Raw genomic sequence first — 21,516 nt, 5'->3', positions numbered from 1 at the left:
GTGTGGGTCTCCGTGTGTGACCAGTGGGTGACAGTCACGTGTGTTGGAAGAGCCTGATCTCAGTAACGTGGGGCCTTCCCTTCACTCCAGGGCCAGTTCCTAAGGCGAGAATTGGGATAGGGAATTGTTTGCCACTTAAATTCAGCGGCCCCCTCCAAGTTTCAGACTTACTTCTCATTTCTCTTGGTAGAGAGGTGGGAGAAGAAGCCAGAAGGATTTTTTTTGGATGTTAACAGTGCCCAGTTACTTCAGGAGAAGGACCTGGCAGCCTCTCCCGCAGGGTAAGGTTACTTTGAAGGTATCCGGACTCAGTGTTTACACGGAGGCCCTGGATGTTTCATCAGATATTCATTGAGCTGCTGATAGCTGCCGGACACGCTGTGTCCACGTGGACGCGAAGGACGACGAGGACGGGCCCGTCCTCAAGGACACATGCATGTTTCTGAGCGAGCCACTCCCAGAGGCAGTCCTGAAGGCCCCGTCGGGGGAGGTGCCGTCCAGGCTGCTCTCTGCCGCGAGCAGGTTCGACCCTGGTCCAGAGGGTCCCAAACTTCCTTATGAGTCCATGTGTCCTGGTTTCTCAGCTAGTCTCTCGTGCAGCCCCTCGGCCAAAAGAAACACCTAAATATTCCATTTATTAAGTAGTTTTTAACTAGCCATCCAGAGAAGGCTGTTTCTAAGTGTAGAGAGAGAAGAAAATTAGAAATTTCAGAAATTCGTGTGCTTGGTTTAGTTTGAAGGCAAGCAGGAGTCGCAACATGAATACACACTGTTCGTTGAAGACTGGATATAGGGGGGTTTTTAACCTGAAGTTTTACAAAATTATGTGGAAAACGCAGTATTCCCAGAAAATAGGAATCTCTGATGATGTTTTTCTTGTTTTCTGGACAAGATTACAATCCCCTGCAGAACAGGCCTGTGTGGACCTTGGCGTCAGCACCGGTGAGCTCTCAGCACACACGCAGGGACCCGTAATGACAGCGATAGACTCAGTGAGAAATGTCCCAACCCTAACCGAGGGGATCAGGAGCTATCCTTAGGGCCGAGGCAGACTTAGGAATTCAGCTTGAAAATGCAGTGTGATCACAAAAACATCAACAGTAATTGTCGTAAAGGCCCCCGTTCCTGTTTCTCTGTTAAAACCCAGTTATGTTCTCAGTTGTCTCCGGAGGACAGGGGCTTTGACTTCATTTAATTTCTAATTTTAGAAGATTGGTTGAAACTCAGTTGCCACACTTAAGGCGTGGGGCGAGGGAATGAAAGACGGAAAGACGGTTCTTGTCGAGGTCAAGTCAGCAAAGTAAAATGCGGACCTTTGTCGGGTGCTCCCACCTTCCATCAGCTTCAGCTCTGGCACTGATGTCACTTCTGAAGGAGCCCGTCCAGGTGTCATAACGATGCAGACTTCATTGCTTGTTTAATCGTGTGTCTCCCCAGTGGGATAAAGGTCTGTGGTGGCCGAGACGGTGTCTGCTGTTCCCCTCTCTCCCCCTCTGTCTGTCCCGACACCAGTCAGACAGGAGGGATCAGGGGAACCTCCTGGAATGATTGAAGGAACGGATGATGGTGCCTCACATGAGGTTCTTTCTTGTTACAAGATGAAGTTTCAGAACAAGCCGCAGGAAGTCCACTGAAATGGAAGCCACCGGTGCCGCTTTCTAATCCTCTGCACGCAGGTGATGCCATTACCTGCACGTGGCCCTGAGCTGCTTGTGTCCCCGCCCGGAAGCAGTGAGGAGAGAGTTCTGCCAAAGCACAGTTTCCTGCATCAGAGCGTTCGGTCTAGGAGGGATGACGGGGACTGCTGTATCATTACAGTTCTGAAATGATTGTTAGCAAAGAAATGAAGACTTGGGCAGGGTGTTTTTTCTGCAGGGGACATGTGAGCCCACCTGTTTCCGGTACCGCAGAGGGGCTTTCCCATCCTTCTTCTACTTCTGCTACCATACGAGCCCCTAAGCCAAAGAGATCAGGTTCCTCTTTTTATTAATTCCTATTATGAATTGAGTATAATACACTAATAATTAACGATAATTAATATAGCGAGCACATTCCTTACTATTGGTAACATAGTTTATTTACATTAGGAATTAAGGGGGGTTGAGCAGATGATAGAATCTTACAAGAAAATGTGTTTTAAATTCTGAACCATTGACTTCTACATTGACATTTAGAATACCACGTGTCCCAGTTGGAGCTGTCAGTTACTTACAAGTCATAGTCAGGGTTGAAAGGAGTCCTGAAGCATATATTATCCATCTGTAGGGAGAAAAGATAGAACTAGTTTAAAAATGAAATAATGGCATTTCCCCCACATCCACGTTTAGACATCCCTTCTCCGGTCCTTCATTGCGGTCTGGCAGTGACCTTTGACCCGGCAGGCTGGCTGGAGGGTGGAGGAGGTGCTCCGATCTTGGATCACAAAGCAGTGACCTGTGCAGGTGGGGCCTTTTCTGCACCCCCATGGACCCCGTGGGAGATGCTGCTCTTCCCTCAGTCCAGATTCGCCTGTAAGAGGCTTACGTCCATTGAATTTCCAACAGAGAAGTATCGCGCTTCTTTTTGATCTATAAATTTGATGTAGAATTCCATTTCCTGTTTACCTTTTTCACATTAACCTATAACGATAAAACTTATGCTTTACAGGGAGAGGTGTCCTGTTACGAGCGGGACTGATATTCCAATGAAAATATTCTGTTTAGGATGCATTTACTTCTCCTGAAAACCTGTGAGGTGCTCTCAGGGGTGTTGGGATCCTGTTACCCCGGCCCGGGGACCCCCTAACTCTCTGAGGCTGGTCTTACCGAGGAACGCGCCTGGCTTTGTCTGTGGTCACCGGGTCCTTTGCAGCGGCTCTTGGGGGCGGGGCGGGGAGCAGACCTGTGTCCTTTCCTGGTCGCCTGGGGCTCACCTTCCCCGAGCCTCCTGGGGAGTCCCCCCACCTTGCTCATATCCCCCCTTCCTCCACTCTCCTTATTTTAGGTTCAAGATAGTTCCGTCTTTGTCATTCTTGAGTTTTTTTTAGCACCTAGACTGGTTTTGAACTTTTCATGAAAGACAGAATATAATGCTCGTTTCATGTTAGGTCCTCCGAACATCTGACATATTTAGAACCTTATTAAGCTTTGTGGCAAGGGAGCTGTGTCAGTGGGGTGTGATGCCGGGGTTTTCCTGAGTCTGACACATGCTCCTGTCTTCCGTTGGGCTTCCAGAAGCTTCTGACATGAGAGAGCTAGAAGCATCCCGTCGGGTGAACGGGGCTGGGAGTGGGACGGAGCCACCTGGTGGCCAGTGTCCCCACGGGCAGAGCTGGAGGCTGGCTGAGGGTGGGGGTGTGAGAGCCCGCGGGTTAGGGGGACAGGCGGGGGCGGAGGTCAGAGCTGACCCTGGGAGGAGAGGAAGATGCTCGCGGGCTGCGTCTACGGGACGGAGAACGTCGCACGGCCTGTCTCCTGCACTAGTAGGGGGTGGGCTAGTAGAGAGAGTGGACACAGGAGGGGTGTCACCTATCACTGTCCAGTGAGAGCTTGGTGTGCGCAACCCCGGGAGTGGTGCCCTTCCTGTAGCAGGGGCCCTTGGCAAAGAAGCCGAGCGATGGAGCGGGCCATACGATCCCGTGGAAGCTTCTGGCCCAAGTCTTTGTCGTAGAGAGAATGGTAAAACCCCGAAGCTGCCGAGGAGCTCTCCTGAGCTGCCTGCGAGTCCCTTTTCGAAGGACAAACGTGAGCTGAGAAGTTGGCACTGAGCGAGGGCCTGAGATGCGTGTGGCGTTTTCCTCCATCAAGGTTTCCTCGCCCTGGGGGCCGGTTGGCCCTCTGAGCCACAGGAGAGTGAGGCCGGGGCCCCCTGAGTAGAGGAGGTCTCCTTTGTGCTCGAGCACAGTGTCTGAGGCCCTCAGCATCCCTTCTTCAAGCCTCAGAGGGGCCACTGATGTCCCCTGGGGCGGGCTCGTCACAACAGCCCCTCCTCGAACAGAGTGGCCCCAGCGCAGCTCCTGTGGGGCTGCCCCCCCCCCAACTGTGGAGGCATGGGTGCGGGTGCCTGCTGGTTGCCACTGCTCCATTCACGTTGGTACCCGGGGTGCCTCCTGTGGGATGACGTCTGTGAAACGACAGCCAGACGTCAGTTCGGTTCGAACACGACGTTTAAATTTGACAAGGCATTTCAGCAGCTGCTTTGCTGCGAACACTGTGAGGGTGCGGGATGCCGACTGAACAGAGCAGGGGAGGGTGTTCTCTGGACCCCTGTCCGTAGTGATGGCAGGACGTGCTGCTCCCACACCCCCTAAACTGAGACCTAATTGGATGGAAACGGAGTGGAAGGCTGATCTTGTTTCCTCCAAAAGGCAGTGTTATCAACTGGGGTTCTATGCCCAGAAAGACATTTTATGCAAAAAGACAAAACCAAAAACCTTGAGCGGTAACGTAAGTTCAGGGAAAACACACCACCAACATATATACCCTTATAAATGGTTTTTACCAAATGCTGGGTATACAGGCTGTGTTGATTGTTGGAGCCTGCGTGCAGCCTGCGGGGTGAGCCCAGGGACGCCCAGCTCCAGATTTCCGCTAAACGGCCTCTCGCAAGCAGAAACGTTGCTTTTGCTCCAGTGACCTTCAAAGTGCCTTCAAGATTAGGGCCACCCATCTGGAAGACTTTCTTTACTCTGAACCGTCAGTGCAGGGGGGGCCCCGTTGCTGCGGTGACATCCTTTGTGGCATTGGCTGCTGGCATGACGTAGTCCTCACCGAGAACTTGGGAGGTTGCTGCTGCAGACTTACCGTGAGAAGGATGGGGGCTGGGGAACAGGTGCAGGAACCCCGGGGTTTAGAGTGGGGGGCAGGACGCGGGGTTCAGAGGCTGGCAGTCCGCTGAGCGTTGAGGTCACGGCCAGGAAGCACAGCTCAGGTGCAGACCTACCCTAGCACGCCTGGCTAGACCTGCCCACCCCTGACTTCAGAGACCAAAGGAAGGTTTTCCTCTCTTTGGCCTAAGGCCTGCCTTTGCAAACCCTCAGAAATGACAAAGCAAACATCCATTCCCTACTGGGAAACCCCATTCTCACATGCAGGAACGCGGTTTAGCCTAGTAACCCAGATAAGGCCAGCCAGCCCGTCACACCTTGTATAGAATCGACACCCTTCCCAGAGATACAGTGACCCAGTCTTGTCCGAGCTACGGTTTTATGTGTACTTTCAGTTTTAGACACTTAAATGATCGGGTATTTAAATGAAGGCAGAGCTCTGCTCTTTTGAAGCATCCTCCCCCATCTTTACCTGGAGAGGCCCCAAGGATGCCACGTCATGGGGGAAGGACAGTCTTCCTTTGAGATGTGGACACGGGGGTCGAAAGGGAGGGGGAGAGGGTTTTGTATTAAGGACCGGGCAGTGGGGAAAGGAACTTCATCCTTGGAACTAGAACCCACCATTGAATCTTAGATGCATTTTCCTATGGAAATGTTATAAATTATGGTTAAATTCACTATATTATCGGTTAAATGTAGTTTGGTGGACAGAGTCTATGGGGAAATAGATTGCCCGTAAGTAACCCTTTAGAGTACAACCTGTTCATAAGGTGTGGATGCTAGAATTTGAGCTCCTGGTCAGAGTCTTGATTCCAGCAAGGTTCTGGGAAAGATTTTGGAATGAATAAGAGAAGGAAAGGACCTACCAGGAAGGGAAAGGGGAGGATAAAACGGGCAGGCTCAGCAAACGGCAGTGCTGAACATCCTACAATGCACAGGCCAGCCTCACAGCTGAGGAGGATCTGGCCCTGGATGTGCAAGAGGAGGGGGTTCCCATCCTTCATTAGTCAGTCACTGGCTGGAGCAGAGGATGCAGAGTTCAATAAGACCTGGTCTCTGCCTTCAAAGAACTTTTTAACCTCACCGGAGTTACATGGAGAGAGCAGACAGAGAGACCAGAGTTGCAGAGCACCGTGGCAAGTGCTGAAACAGCAGCTCCCACAGGAGCCCGCAGAGGACGGGCATCTGAGTTGGGGAGGAAGGAGAGAGAGCCTCCAGGGAAGAGCTGATTTGAGTTAGAGACAGGCGGGGCGCATGTGTATCCTCCAGGGAAGAGCTGATTTGAGTTAGAGACAGGCGGGGCGCATGTGTAGCCTCCAGGGAAGAGCTGATTTGAGTTAGAGACAGGCGGGGCGCATGTGTATCCGTCAGGAGAAGAGAAGCATCTCTAGACGTTCCAAAGAGACCCTAGCTGCGGGGTGATTTTGCTCAGCTGAGAAACGAGAGAAGCCAGAAGAGCTCAGGTGGGCAGGAGCAGGACGGTGCTGCCTCCCGAGGCTGGAGGGGGGGGGCCAGGTGCCAGTGCCCCACCCCCCGCACAGGAGCGCAGGAGCAGGACGGTGCTGCCTCCCGAGGCTGGAGAGGGGGGGCCAGGTGCCAGTGCCCCACCCCCCGCACAGGAGCGAGGACCGGCAGGGACCCCAGCAGGAGTGGCAGCTAAGGAGGGGCACAGCAGCTTCTGGACGAGCCCCAGCAGCGGCCCAGGCAGAGGGGATGCCCCGTCATCTCCCTTCTTCCCGCACACGGCGTCTCCCGCCCGTGCTTCCCACTGGCCAACCTGACCGGGAGCCATTGGTCAGGGGAGCCTGGGGACCGTGGTCCCCTAATACAGAGAGACAAGAAGGTCTGCGAAAGGCTCTGAGAGCCAGTGAGGAAACGGCCCAGAGCATCGCAGTGCGAGGGACTGTGGCTGTAAGTCACTCGGCATCCCTAGAGGGAAAGGTATGGCATGCTGGGCTGGGACGTGACACTTCTGAGGTCTGGAGGCAGCCAGCATCCCTAGATGAAGTGGCACGTGTCCGTCTGCACTCTGGGAAGGACACTGCGGCTGAATGGGGGGTGAGTTAGACCGCAGGACAGGGGACTTGTCAGGGAAGCCTTCCAGGTGGATGCACTGGTGGCGGGGGGCCAGACCAGGATTGTCGAGATGCACAGTCTAATCTCTTAGGCTAACCGCTGAGGTCTGGCGGGAAAGGAAGAGGGCTAGGGTGACCCTGGGGCTTGGCCAGTACGTCCGCTGCTGCCCAGTGCTTTCACCTGTTGTGGCTTGACCAAGGGTCCTCATCTTTACCGTTAGGAGTTGGATGTTCCCTGAGGCCATATTCTGCCATGCTGTGATTCCAGGCTCTGTGCTTTCACCCCTTTAGCATGCAGATTTCAGTGTTTGCTTCCAGTGTCACATTTCCTATCATTTACCGGAACATGTAACGAAAACCTCGTTTGTACATCAGCCGGGTATGTATTCCTGAATTGCAAATTCAAGTACAAGTTCTTATTTAAAAATGACTGGTCATGGTTGTTTTCAGAGAATTCTCATGACGAATGAGAAGAAATGTTCCCTTCTAAAGTTCAAACAATCCAGAATCCAGCTGCTAGACAATGGATTTCACAATATTCCCATCTAAAATTCTTTCTTGTAGTTCTGTTCATAAATATCTCTGGCTGAGCTCCCACAATTTACAAGACTTGCTACAAAACCACTGATTGAATTGCAACCCTTGTTAGTGAATAGAGGTCAAAGTATTAGTTCTAAATAATGCAAGTTGGTATGTTACTCGGAAATTCCAGGAAAAGCTTTCTTCCGTGATTTTCCGTTTCGTTCCAAGCAGCAGACAACAGTCACGTTGTTCGTGGAATAGTAAGTCACTGGTCTTTTAAAAGCATGTTGCCCCAATTAGAAACTCAGATATGAATGTATTTTACTGGGTCTGTATCCTAAGACTTATATAAGCTTTAAGTACATACTTAGACTTTTGAGTGTTGTAAAAATGTGAACATCTTCACATTGGAATGATATGATGGTACGTAATGAGGAATTGTTAGCCTTGGTACCGTTATTGACAAGGCAGGATAACAGATACAAAATTCATATCCAGATAAACAAATAATCTTGGTGTGCAAAGCACAGTTCTTACTCTCAAAGAGTTAATGGTCTTGTTCTGAAGGCAGCCACGTAAACTTGTTAAAATGATACAGATCAGTATAATATGCTTTTATAAAACAATCTGGTGATATGCCTGGAACCCACAGAGTAAGGGGTCTAATTCACTTTAGGGGGAGCAGCAAGGGATTCTCAAAGAAGGTGACAGACACCTGCAGACGGTCTCAGAGTTAGACTAAGGGGAGGTAGGTTTTTCTAAAGCTGTTTTCACTGAGTTTCCACTATTACATCGATCCATCCTTCCAACTACATTGTTCTCCTTGATGTAGGGTGAACAGTCATCCCGCTTTGCCACGAACTTTCCTGGTTTCACCCTGAGAGTCCCATATCCTGGAGGACGCCCCATCCGTGGGCCAACTGGGACAGCCGGTCACCCGAACTTACTGCCCCCCAATCTTCCTGCACCCATGGCATTTTCCCCCTAGAATGGGCAGTCACCTTGTCACTGCCTTGAATTTATCATGGGGCCTACACACCTCCAACACAGGCCAACAGAGGCTCATGAATTGATTGGTTGTTTGAGATGCACATAAACGTCGGCACCTCTTATTTTATAGACGTTGCTGAAGCACAGGTTACTGAAATGACTTTACTCAAGATTCAGGTGGCGGTTTAGACCTAGACCTGGCCCTGGTCCTCCACAGACCATTCTCAAACCACCCAGCAGCAAAGCAACGCTTCCCTGCACCCCTTGAGCCCTTAGGGTCAGCTTAACAGTTGGGTCCTTGGTTATAGACGGTCTCATAGCGCCCTCTGGTGGTGGTGTCAGTATGTTGTCTTCGTCCAGTCAGATTACAGGGCAGGGATCCTGTCTGTCCTGGGTCCAGGGCAGGTCATAACAAGACTATTATTACGTAATGTGCAGTCAGGGGACTTGACTTGCGACTGGACTTGACAGTTGGCACAGACCATCCGCTTCATTTCAAGATTGTGACAAGCTGCAACAACCCTCATGCCCTGTCCCTCCCAGAGTAGGTGAGGATGGACGGGTGGTGCTGGGTGTTGGATTCATTCTGCAGCTGGTTGTAGGTTTCACATCCACCCTCGGCGCCGGGATGATTGGAGATTTTACTGATATGGTTCATTCAAATGCAGCCTACAGCTCTTCGGGCTCCTCATGCCTCTGTTTGGACATTAGACTGCAGAGGGCATGTGGGCACCCCATCCACCTTCTGATGAGCAGAGCTGGGTAAGTGGACATCAGAAAGGCTCCAAGGTCTACATCCGTGTAGCCTCCCTGGTCCTGGATGGAATCAACGCTTTAACCATGATTCTCCCTGGAAATCCCTCCTCAGTGGGCACAAGGTAGGGGCAAGTGAAAATGAACCCATCAGAGAATTTGGAGAGAAGCAGCAGATGAGACCTCTTTGCATGAGACTTTTTTTCTGCATGTGAGGGAATAAGCCAAATTGGGGCCTCACCTCAAGGTCTTTATATACCTTGCTCCTTCTCTTCTGCCTTTAATGTCGCCTCCGGGATAACGGCCTTCACTGCCGTCGTGAGGGCTGTCCGGGTTATGTCATAAGGCACTGAACTTGGAGTCATGCCTGCGTTCAAGTCCCATCTCTGCCTCTGTCTTTGTTCATTAGTTTGAAGCAGTGAAGAAGCGCGTGGGCTTTGGGGTGGGGGAGCCGCAGGACCCCCAGATGAATTACCTAACCTGCCCAAGCGTCCATTTGATTGTGTATGAAATGGAAATCATTCGGTTGACCTTGTAGGTTTGCATGACTACTCAGTGTCATGATGTTTTGAAAGCACTTAGTACAGGGGCCTGACATGTAAGCACTTCATAAATGGTGGCCTTTTCGGGTTATGATCAGATTCTTCCCTCCCTCCCTCCCTCCCTCCCTCCTCTAATCCTTCATTGAGTGCAGGGGAGCCTGCTAGCCCTTGAGGGCTGATGGGCAAAAGCCGAGGGAGCAGCATTTGCACCCGGGGAAGAGCACAGACACAGGTGTGCAGTGGGCTTCTGGGTCTGAGGGAGCAAGGCAGACGGTGCGGGTATTTGTTTAATTTGAATTTCTGTGTCTGAATTTCTAATGTTTCAGTATTATCCTCACCTCCACTCCCCAGCCAGTTATAGAGTCCTCTGACAGGGGCCCTTCTAATGCGGTTTCCTTCACAGAGCCTGACCTGAGGCCACCTCAGCGTGGTCCCTCCTGCTCTTGTGGCCCTGTGGCGCTTTGTAGCTCAGGCATTAGAGTTTTGGGGTAATCTGTAGACAATATGCAGCTAAAAGTGTCTTGGTCTCCATCACAACGCATCCTTGCCTGAGGCCTCTTGTATACTAAGCACTCAGCCTCCTACCAGCTGCATTAAATTTAACCTAGTTCAGCGTTTCCCTGTGACACATTTTGAAATAGTGTTGGGTTTTGTGTGTGCGCGTGTGTGTGAGATAACTGAAGATGTCTTCTATTTCAAATAAAGAGAAGACATAGTCTTGAATGATGCCTTGGCTTTTTCATTCTAGAAGTTTTTCAAAAGTTTCCTGTAACGAGTTCCAGTGGATTTCAGGGTTTACCATCATATTGAATGCACAACCTATAATTATCTTTTTTTTAATGAATGCATAATTTGCATTCTTCCCTCTCATTTAATGCGAAATGAATTAGGAGAAAAAAGTAACATTTTAACTTAATTTAAATTAGGTTTTATGTGATCGGCCCTGTCAGGGGGCAGGTCTGGTTTTCTGTTAGCAATTATTAAACAAAATAGATGAGCCCCCGTTGATAGAGGGAGGCTCTTCTGGGGGCAGACGGCTAACTCCCTGCTTTGTTTTCCGCTGCAGGCGGTGACCACGACCGCGGAGTCCGATGTGCACGGCAGGCGGGAAGGCCAGGCCGGCGGCCTCTGGGAGGAAGGCGTGCGCGAGGAGCCGGGGGACACGGAGGCGCGCGTGGGTCTGAACCGCGCTGCCCTGTGCCCGCGGGCTCCCGGACCCCAGACCATGACCACGGCCCAGAACGGCCACGGGCGCGGAGCTGCGGTCCCCGGTCCCATCTCTGATTCCAAAGACCCCGGCATGGTGACCTACCCGGCGTGTCGACGGGAGGCGCGGCTCAGCCCGGCCCGCCTCCTGCGCCTCTTCTCCGCCGGCGCGAACAGGACGCGCGCCGACCCCGAGCGGCCCCGGCCCGCCGGCCTCGTGGGCAGCTCCTCCACGTGGAACGCCCTGGCCTCCTTCCGGAAAATGGGGTCTTTCAAAAAACTGAAGACCTCGGTCCTCCAGGGAATTCAGAATCGGGAGGGATGGGACGCCGCCAAAGAGGGGGCCGAGGAACGTGACGTGGGCAAGGCGGTCCCCAACGGCGTGGCGGCCGGAGCCCCCGCGGGCAGGTGCCCCCCGGGGCCGGGCTTCGCGTCCGACGGCTCGGACCCCGAGGACCCCGACGACGGCTTCGCACGCGGCGCTCCCCGGTCCCGCAGCATCCGCCGCGCCTACGGCCTGGGGCGCATTCGCCTCCTGGACCCGGAGCCGCCCGCCCCGGAGCCCGCGGCGGGCGAGGCCCCGGCGCGGGAGCCCGAGAGGAACGGCGTCTGCAGGCGGAGCAAGAGTACGGACAGCCTGACCTTCCTCAAGAAGAGCTCCTTCCGGAGGAAGTCGGCCTCGCACCTGGCCGAGCTGCGGCGCGCGCCCGAGAGCGGGGCCCCGCGGAGGACGCTGAGCGGCTCGTCCGCGGACTCCGACAGCTCCGGCGGGGCCCCCGCGAGGCCCAGGCGCTGCAGGAGCCCGCTGCGGGCCCCGGACCTGGCCCGGGTGCTGCGGCTCGTGGGTGACGGCGCGGCCGGCCGGCCGGGGGACCCCGGGGGCGCCCCTCCCGGGCCGCGGCCGCACAGCCGGCTGCACGACGACTACTCCCGCCGCGCGGTCGCCGGCCCCGAGCGCGGGCGAAGGGGCGAGGAGCCCCAGGACCCCGGCGTGGCGGGTGCTGGGGGCTCGGCCAGTGACGCGGCTGCCGGAGGTGCCGTTCCTCGCGCCCCCGGCTCTTCCTCCAGGCCCCCGGCCCGGGAGGTGTCGGACAGAGGCTCCAAGGAACCGGGCCCTGGCGACCGGTCTCCCGTGGAGCCCGAGCCTCCTCTCGGTCCTCCGAGGCCCACCACGCCCAAGCCCCCCAGCCCTCGGAGCCCCGACGCAGCACCTGCCAAGTGTACCAACAGCGTCAGCGCGCTGTCCCTGAGTTCAGTGGACAGCGAGGAAAGGGCAGAGGGGCCCGTCCAGAAGGAGCAAGGCCCCGGGTCCTTCCAGGATGCGGTGCAAACCGCCTGTGACCTGGGCAGTGAGAACACCGGCGCCGGCAGCCACCCGCAGCAGAGCCTCGGGGGGACGAACTGTCCAGAAGAAAAGACGGACGAGGTAAGGGCCGAGCGGGACATCCTTGGTGACCCGCCACTGCTTTATTTCCCGGGAGTTGAATTAGAAACGTGCAGTTTGATACCTGTCGACGCCTGAGTGTTGATGGTTCAAAGGAATTTTTATGATGGTTATTGTACTTATTTTTTACTGGTAACTACATACTTTAATTTAAAAATAGCCTATTTATCTAAAGTAGCATGTACTTATTTTTAGAGTAGAACATAAGCATCTCATGAATTGAATTCACTAATAACTGTCAAGGCTCCAAGAGCAATGGTCTTTTCATATCCTGTCAAGAATCCGGGCAACCTTACTGTGTAATTTTCACTTTATAAATGCATTCCCTTACAGAGCTGAGAGCCGAGGAGATAGATGCATGCATGTGTCCATATTGCAAATTGTTCTCTCCGTAAGTTCCTAGACTGTATCACAGGTATAAATTGGTGCTTGCAGCGGTTCCTTTCCACCGATCCCTGGATAGGACCTCAGTTTTGCCTTGCTGCGTGCAGATGAGTAACGATACAGCAAACTTGGAAGCCAAGGCAGCCTCTGGACTGTTTTTAACCTTTGCTTTACAGGGAGTCTTAGAAGGTAGAGCCTACCACGCATCACTTAGAGGAGATCTAAATCTGCCTCATGGGTCCCTGGGTAGCCAGAGAAGGGAGGCTGCCTCACCTTTTCTGGATCTGGGTTTGCATGGAGACCTGGGGCGGCCAGTCTGTCTTCCAGAGGTCTTGTATGTTGATGACCACTTGCTCATTTGCATATTTCCAAAGAAGTCCATGGAACAGTTGTAAGGACACGGGACTAGGTGTCAGCCGTGGGAAGGACTCCCGACTCTGCTCTGGTTTGTGTTACTGATCAAGGCCTGAGCCGGTCTGAGCTTCACCTCTCCCTGGATGATGAGATGAAGTGTAATTCCTTACACCAGGCACCCCGTCCTGCCATACTGGTGGTTCAGGACACCCCCCCTCCTCCTTCAAAAGAGGGATTTGCCTAGTTCTAGAGGGTTCTTTATGCTAAAGGTGGAGATTTTATTTTCTGCTTAACAAAATCAGTAAAAAAAAAAAAAATCATTAAAATATTTTATTCCTGAGCACGTATTAACTAAACATATTCAAGAGTTAAGTTTCTAACTTAGTTACTTCCCAGGGTAATTTTTGACCATTACATACTTTTATATGCATATTTGCTGTTCTTAGTTTATATCATTTAGTTTCTACCCACAAGGGATCACCAAAGAGAGAAAGCAGAAGGACACAAGTTATTAAGAGTGCATGCATGTTGATAATTCTACGGATTTTCTTGAAGATATTCATTACATTTTTAGGTTGCATTCATTTCCGCAAAATTCTCATGTAGCACAACAAGCTTCCTCTTGTGCTTTTAGAGTAAATGTCAGAAAGAGAAAATATAGTGATGATTTTGCCCAGTTTGCATTGTATATATTGGTAATATTTAGTGTTACTTGCAGAGAAGTACTTGCAAAATATAATCTGAAACGTCCTCTTTTATTTTGACATTTAGAAACAAAGTGCAAACAAAACAAAACAAAAAGCACCTTGCGAAATGCAACAGTTCCAACCTTCATGGGTTAGAAGCAGTATTTATCAGTCTTATATAGCCTCCCATAAAACTAAATAACAGTCTTTACTATATTTTAATGTACACTGTTATTTTTTAATTTATTGAGCGTATGGTTCCACCTATATGTTTAAAGCTACTTAGAGCTGTGGTTATGGTTGAATTTTAAAAAGTTGAAATCTGTGTATATTATGATGTTATTTAAGATGCATATGCATCATGAAATTTTCAATAAGGGAGAATAATTTTTTAAATTTAGAATCATTTATTTGTAACATACTACTCTAAAAGGGACAAAATCTTTGAAAAACTGCACAGTTTAACAATGTCCAAAAATAGCCTCCTTGGCGTTGTACTCCTGCCACCTAGTGGTAAACTTTGTTGTAACAACGATGATCTGGGGAACGAGACTGAAATCGTTACTTGGTTGTGAAATGCAGCTGAGCGTTTATACCTGTTGCCCTGTAAAGGTACAGACACAGGCCGTAGTTCCTGGTGGTGCTGACAGGTACCGTAGATGAAGCTCTTTTAAGTGATGAGAATCCACTGTAACTCCTTTACAGGGAGCTTAAGTCTTCTTTGGGTAAATGTTTCTAGTTTGGTTGGGGTCCCAGCTCTGCCTTCCAAAAGATGCCACACGTTAGGCAAAAGCCCTTGAACCTCTCAGAGGTGGAATGTGCGAGAGCTTTCTGTGCCTTGGAGGTTTGTAAGAACCAAGGAAACCGTGGCTGACGGTCCACACTGGCTGACGTTGTCTGCTGGTCACTATCCATTTGATGATCTTTCCATCCTCGATTGACCTGACTTCTCCAGACAGTGGCCAGTTAAGGTCAGTTTTTTCCAAAACTGGTTGTTAACACTCACCCTGTTGCAGGCTTCTGGAGGATTGTGAGATTTACATGTTTATTCAGTAACACGTCTCATCTAATTCTGGAGTACCTCCCAGGTGTAAGACACTCAGGTGTAGCTCTAAGGAATAGTGGGTGATGTCGAGGAAGATTACTGATTACCCAAGATGTATCTAAGTCATAGTAGAATATGAAGAATGGATTAAATTCCTCAAAAGAGGTAAAGCCATAATGCGGCGGGATTTCACAGGAGTTGTGGTTCTTACCCACGTCCCAAATCAAGGAAAGCTTAATAGGGGTGATCACATCTGACTTGAAGAAGGTGAGATTTCTGCAGGTAGTTATGGAGGGGAAGGTGGGGCATTTCAGTGGTCAGATGTACAGCGACTTTATGTGGTTTGAGAGAACAGGATGTAACCGTTTGATCTGATGTTGCAGAACCATCCCAGTTAAGATGAAATTGTTAGGTTCAGATCATGGACTCTTGGATTCCAGATAGTCTGTACGTTACTTGATAAGCATTGAGGAATCAAAGATGTTTCTGAATAGAGAAGGGCCAGGCTCAAAACTGTGTGTTGGAGAAGTTAATTCACCATCAGTAAAGAAGAAAAGTAGCAAGGTGACCGGAGGGAAAGCTGTCAGGAACTTATTGGCACAGAGATCTTGGAGGTAACAAGGCTCTGAAACATGGGGGAGGGAATCCAGTATGTGAGGAAGGACAGAGTGAGTGAAACAACACGTAATAAACAAAGCGTACCTTGTCATTCGTTTATTACCTACCTGGGTGTGCCAGACACGGAAAAGAAAGAGTTAAAAAGCAAATGAGGGCTTCCCTGGTGGCGCAGTGGTTGAGAGTCCGCCTGCCAATGCAGGGGACACGGGTTCGTGCCTCGGTCCGGGAAGATCCCACATGCCACAGAGCGGCTGGGCCCGTGAACCATGGCCGCTGAGCCTGTGCGTCCAGAGCCTGTGCTCCGCAACGGGAGAGGCCACAGCAGTGAGAGGCCCACGTACCGCAAAAAAAAAAAAAAAAGCAAATGGCTCTTATTCTCATAGGCTCGAAGTCCAAGTGGTAGATTGGGATATATAAGGGTAATTGTGATAACTAACGTGTCAGGAGGAATGTACTAGGCGCCTTGGAGCAACACAGACAGGATTCTTAGCTCCGGGTGAAGAGGGCACGATGCAGGGGGAAACGCCGGAGTGGGGTCTTGAAGGAGATCAGGATGGGGATGCACCAGGTGGCAATGGAGGGAGAGAGGCAGGGCCTTCCAGTCCAGGTGGAAGCGTGGGGAGGGGGAGGTGTGGGACACGGGGCGGGACTCAGCCAGGGGAGCGACCTGAGCTTCCTTTCCTCCGCTGTAAAGTGGCAAGAGTGGCTGCCGGCTGCCTAGAGGCTGCCCAGGGTCTTCGGGAAGGTTAAGAGAGCGATGCACGTGGAGTCCTTAGCTCCCAGCTTTGCTGTAGCGTGTCCACAGGAGGGGAGTCTGCTGTGCTCATTGCTGGACAGGGTGGCTGGGTGAGCGGGAGCGATGAGATTGGAGAGGCCCGTCAGCACGATTAGGAAGGACCTCGCTGGGCCCCGCAGGGTGTGGACTTGACCTTGCAGGCTGTGGAAAGCCAGAGGAGTGTGAGGCAGGGACCACAGAGTGCGGCTGGCTACACAGAGAGGCTGGGGATGGGACGGCCCTGGGGACAGACAGAGTCCCTCGATAGTCTAGTCCAGCGGTGATGAGCGCTGAACTAAGGCCATGGAAATGGGGCAGGGGCTGATTCCAAAGTGATTTTGCAGTTATGTTTTTAATTAGCATTGGAGTGTCTGGGCGGAAAGAGAAGTCAAAGGTGACTGCCGACGGAGAGGATACTGTTGTGTTGGGACCCAGAATCAAGCCCCAAAGACGCTGGACCAGCGCTGAACTTAGGTCCTCACCCAGCCCTTGCGCTAACACGATGGCAGCTCAAGGGGACCCTTACAGTTGGCTCCAGCACTCAAATGTTTGAGGGTCTTGTAGCTTTCTTCCTCAGGGACGCGTGCCCTCACCATCGTCGCAAGCCCTCGCGGTACGCAGCCTTACGCAGCCTTACGCAGTTGAGACGATTGAGCGCTGGACTGGGAGACTCTAGTTCTGCGGATGCAGTGTTATTCCTGCGTGGGCCTTCGACCCGCCAAGGTCACCATCCCCACCTGGGGCTGTCGGCCTGGGCGCCTGCCCCTGGACCACTGCCAACCTTTTGCTGCTGCCTCTGAGAAAGGAGGGTATTTCTGTGGCATCACCAGGTACACTGTCACTAAAATAAAGCCTCTGTCTAGCTTCTAGTACTGGAATCATCACGCCAGCAGGTCAGGAGGAGCTAAGTCAGGCCTGTTTTCAGCGTGGATTAGGACCTCCGGAGCTTTACGATGCTCACAAGGGTACTTCATACATAATGATGGTTCCGAGGCACTGTTTTTTCTGTAATTTAATCAGAGACACGAAAATATTGCATAATTTTGACTCTTTGCAGATTACTTAGACATTACTCTCCAGGTTACTTAAATAGGTACTTGGGAGATTTAAACAGTTCTGCTGGAGGTTAGAATTATCCACAGCTGTTTCACAGAGCCTAGAAATTCCAGAAAGATGAGGTTGCCTACATAGAGGTAAATGTAGTGACCCTAGAAAACCTGCCCAAGATTTTTAGGAGCTTTCTTGAGGTATAATTTGCATGACAAAATTCACCAATTGTAGGTATACCTATATACCTGCACAAGAGCCTAGTTTTTATAGCAATTACTGTAATAACCATTTGTAGTCAAGTATAAATGATATACTGTATCATATTTGCTATGAATTTTAAGCTTTCTAAAGTATATGAAATTCTTAAATGATATGAACCAGTATCACAGTGTATTTGTCAAAGTTTTAGTATTTTTGCTTATTTGGTGCCTTGTTTTAATTGGTGGGTAACAAAGGTGGGTAACAAAGTCTTAATGAAGTGATGGAATGTAGAAAAGTAGTGTCAGTATTCTTTGCGGGAAACTTGAGCCTGATGGTTAAGAAACTGATGGCAGTGCATATGTTTTTCTCGTGTTCTGTTTTTCTCATCTTAAGCTTCCCTATGATAATCAAGAAGAAAGAGTGTCCGAGGTTGGGAATTACTTTCCCGCTGGCCCGGTGACACATGTTCACTTTGATGTGTCTGCCACGACCGTCAGAAGGAAGGCCGTAGGCATGAGTTGACAGGAGCACATCAGCAGAGTTTGTCACACGTCCCTGTATAAACCGAACGCTACCCCTGTTTCTCCCACCAGGGACAGTGTGAGGACACAAGGGCGATGAGAATGCTCCAGTCACTCAGGAGGAGCACGGTGAAGCTGAGGGGAGGACTTCAGGGGGTCGCCCCCAGTTCAGGAATGGGGGGCGGGGGAGCCTCAGGATTGGTTGCCAGCCAGCAATGCCGGCATTTCCCAGTGGCGGGGAGGCTCTCCGGTGTAGAATAGTCGGGCTTTGTAGGAGCGCTGCCCAAGTTCAAGTCCTGGCTTTGCTGCTAACCAGCTGTACGTCCTTAAGAAAAATACTTGACTTATTTAAGCCTCATTTCTTTAAAAATGGAGGTAATAATAGCTATCAGGAGTAAATGAAATAATGCATATAAGATACATACCACAGTGCCTGGAACATAGTAGAATATTATTAAGCTTAATATCATTATTATTAATCTTATAGTTTATCTTGTCATATTACAAACTATATTATTATATTACATATAATATTATTATATATATTATTAAACAATATTATAAAAGTTATATTAATTTTATAATTAAAATTAAAATATTACTACATTACATGTTAAATATTGTAATTAAAGTTATACTATTGGCTATATTAGTAATCATTAATATTAACAATAAAGCATAAATATTAGCTTTTATCATATTCATTGTTGGTTAAAATTGCCGCCTTTGGTCAGACCCATCAGTACAAACCAGTTAAATTCTGCAAATTACTTCCCATCTTGTAGCCCGAGTGTCTCACAGTTTGGAATCGGACCACCCAGGTTGCAAGGTAAAGGCACAGGTCCTGAGCCCCACCTGGCGCTACTGAATCAGAAGCAGTAATCTGGACCTTTAACACTATACCCAGGGAAATATCTCAGGCACTGAAGCTTGAGACCTGCTGTCCAGGCCGAGGCGCCTCTAGGTACTGATACCTGTATGTTAGGTTTGGGCATTTCTCTTCCACATCTACCCCCGCTGACTCTTGGTTTAGGAAAGAGAGGCATTAACCCCTGAAAGAGTTAAACATGACTTGTAGTCCTGGTTTTCTCATTGGACTCTATTAACCGGATAGGAATCTCTGTAGAGTACAAACAGCAGTTCCCCAGGGCTGAAATTAAAACCTTCCAAGCAAGAAGTAAATGGTGGAATAAGGAATTTGGTCTAAACTCTGTTGATCAGAAAGTGCTGCGCCCTCTGCCGGGGACTGGAGTTCTGCCGCCTCCCTGTGGGACTTTAAAATGTCATTGGCTCTCACAGCTGAGAGCACCAGCGGCAACCACTCATGTTCATCGGATGGTTTTTCAGTGAGTAAAGATTCTTCGCAGCCACCCTGTCAAGGAGGTCAGCATTTTTGGATTTGGGTTTTTGTTTTTAAACAATGAATAAACTGAGGCCTGGAGAGGTTACAGGCCCCTCCCAAGCCCCACAGGGGCTGGAGCCAGGCCTTTTTTTTTTTTTTTTTTTTTGCGGTACGCGGGCCTCTCACTGCTGTGGCCTCTCCCGCTGCGGAGCACAGGCTCCGGACGCGCAGGCTCAGCGGCCATGGCTCACGGGCCCAGCCGCTCCGCGGCATGTGGGATCTTCCCGGACCGGGGCACGAACCCGTGTCCCCTGCATCGGCAGGCGGACTCTCAACCACTGCGCCACCAGGGAAGCCCCATCTGTAATTCTTCTACTGCAGGTTTTGAACTAAACATCCTCGAGATCTTTTGCAGCATCGCACGTTCAATTCTCACGGAACACCTTGGTGCCGCCGTGGTCTTCCTTCCCTCCGGGGTGGTCCCTGTTCCCACAGCCCCAGGAGCTCTACCCAGAGCGCTCCTGGGGAACAGCAGATCTAATCAGGCTCGGGGTTTACTTGACTCCTCAGGTTCATGGGCTGGACGCTTTCAAGTGTAAAGGAGGGGGTGACAGTATCTGACGTCAGTGAGTGTTGCCGAAAGGAACAGCGGGTCCCCACGAAGCCCTCCCTCCTCTGACTTCCCTCTGGAGTGCTTTTCCCACCCTCCCGTCACCACGCCCTCGTCATCCACTGCCTCCTGTCTTTGCGTCCCGGGCCCTTTTCTCCTCCCAATGCAGTGATGCTTCCCACTGAGCCTAAAATATGGAAGAGAGACGTTTGAAAAGGCCTAAATCTTTCCTTTTACACTCTGTCGCCAGCAGAGAAAACTTGTTGGTTAGAAAAGATGCATTACCTTGCCCCTCACGTGTCTGGTACCAAATAGGAGACTTTATTTTATTTTTATCTTATTTATTTATTTTTGGCTGCATTGGGTCTTCGTTGCTGCACGTGGACTTTCTCTAGTTGCGGCGAGCGGGGGCTACTCTTCGTTGCGGTGCGCGGGCTTCTCATTGTGGTGGCTTCTCATTGCGGAGCACAGGCTCTAGGCGTGTGGGCTTCAGTAGTTGTGGCGCGTGGGCTCAGTAGTTGTGGCTCGCGGGCTCTAGAGCGCAGGCTCGGTAATTGTGGTGCACGGGCTTAGTTGCTCCGCGGCATGTGCGATCTTCCTGGACCAGGGCTCGAATCTGTGTCTGCTACATTGGCAGGCAGATTGTTAACCACTGTGCCACCAGGGAAGTCCCAAATAGGAGACTTTAAAACAAGATTGTTGACAATGGGGGAAAGAAAATTGAAGTCGGCTTGTTTCCAGGGTACATGGAATTCGAATCGGTTATGAAAGAGACAGGAATGGGATGGTTGATTTCCTGATCTAAGATATTGTTATAGGTTTTGAGATATTTAGTTATCCTCAAGTGATAACTTAAGTTCATTTTTATAAAATCACGTATAAATGTAGGGTGAGGACAGCTTCCTTGCCACCCAGAACTGCTCACTTATTTGCTCCTTTGTCCACCAGTCACCCATTCATCCCTTGACCCATTCATGAAGCTTTTTAAACTGCCCGTTTCCCAGGCTGCGGACTCCGGGGATGTCACAATGGTATTGGATAATTTGGAAAGAATGTAAGTAGCTGCTGTCATGTGACACCCAGATAAATAAATCAAGGCTATAAAAATATTGCAGTGGTTTTAACGGAGGCACAGGAAAGACAGCTCAGAGCCCAGGGGAATTGATGAAGTTTTCCTGCAGGAGGTGATATTTCAACTGAACGCTGAAGGATAAAATTTCCAGATTGACAGGGGCAAAAAGGTATCGTAGCGGGAGCAGCCTTTCCCTCATTTCCAATTGCCTCAAGTGGTGTGTGGCAAAGGCGAGTTGTGTGGTGTGGCTGGTGAATAATTGCGTGTGAAGACGGAGCTGGAAAGGCACATTGGATGAGGTTTTGAATGACCCCGGGTTTGTTCTGGGGTGACAGCCAGCCGCGATCTGATGTGTTTTAGTGGTAGGATGGAGAATGGGTTGGAGACAAGGAAGCGTTAGGAGACTGTTCCGTGGGACGTGATGGACTAGATTCCTCCTGAGATTAACTGTAGCTGTGGTTGGGGAGGGAGAGGGAAACGTTGAGGGGCGCCCAGCATGGGACGACTGGGTACCTGGGACCT

General features: G+C 50.6%; 1 protein-coding gene across 5 annotated transcripts in view; it reads left to right on the top strand.

Moving 5' to 3' along the window:
- Window positions 1-21,516, top strand: part of SPATA13 (spermatogenesis associated 13) — a 217,370-nt gene that overhangs the window by 134,385 nt on the left and 61,469 nt on the right. For all 5 annotated transcript variants that reach the window (XM_082859454.1, XM_082859451.1, XM_082859453.1 and 2 more), the window contains one exon: window positions 10,753-12,318. In XM_082859454.1, coding sequence (XP_082715580.1) covers window positions 10,912-12,318 — 1,407 coding nt within the window. In that variant the 5' untranslated portion in view covers window positions 10,753-10,911. The remainder of the gene's footprint in view (window positions 1-10,752; window positions 12,319-21,516) is intronic.

Source organism: Leucopleurus acutus (assembly GCF_964270905.1).
Source record: "Leucopleurus acutus genome assembly, chromosome: 18".
Taxonomy (NCBI): Eukaryota; Metazoa; Chordata; class Mammalia; order Artiodactyla; family Delphinidae; genus Leucopleurus; species Leucopleurus acutus.
This window is presented reverse-complemented; position numbering and strand designations above follow the sequence as displayed.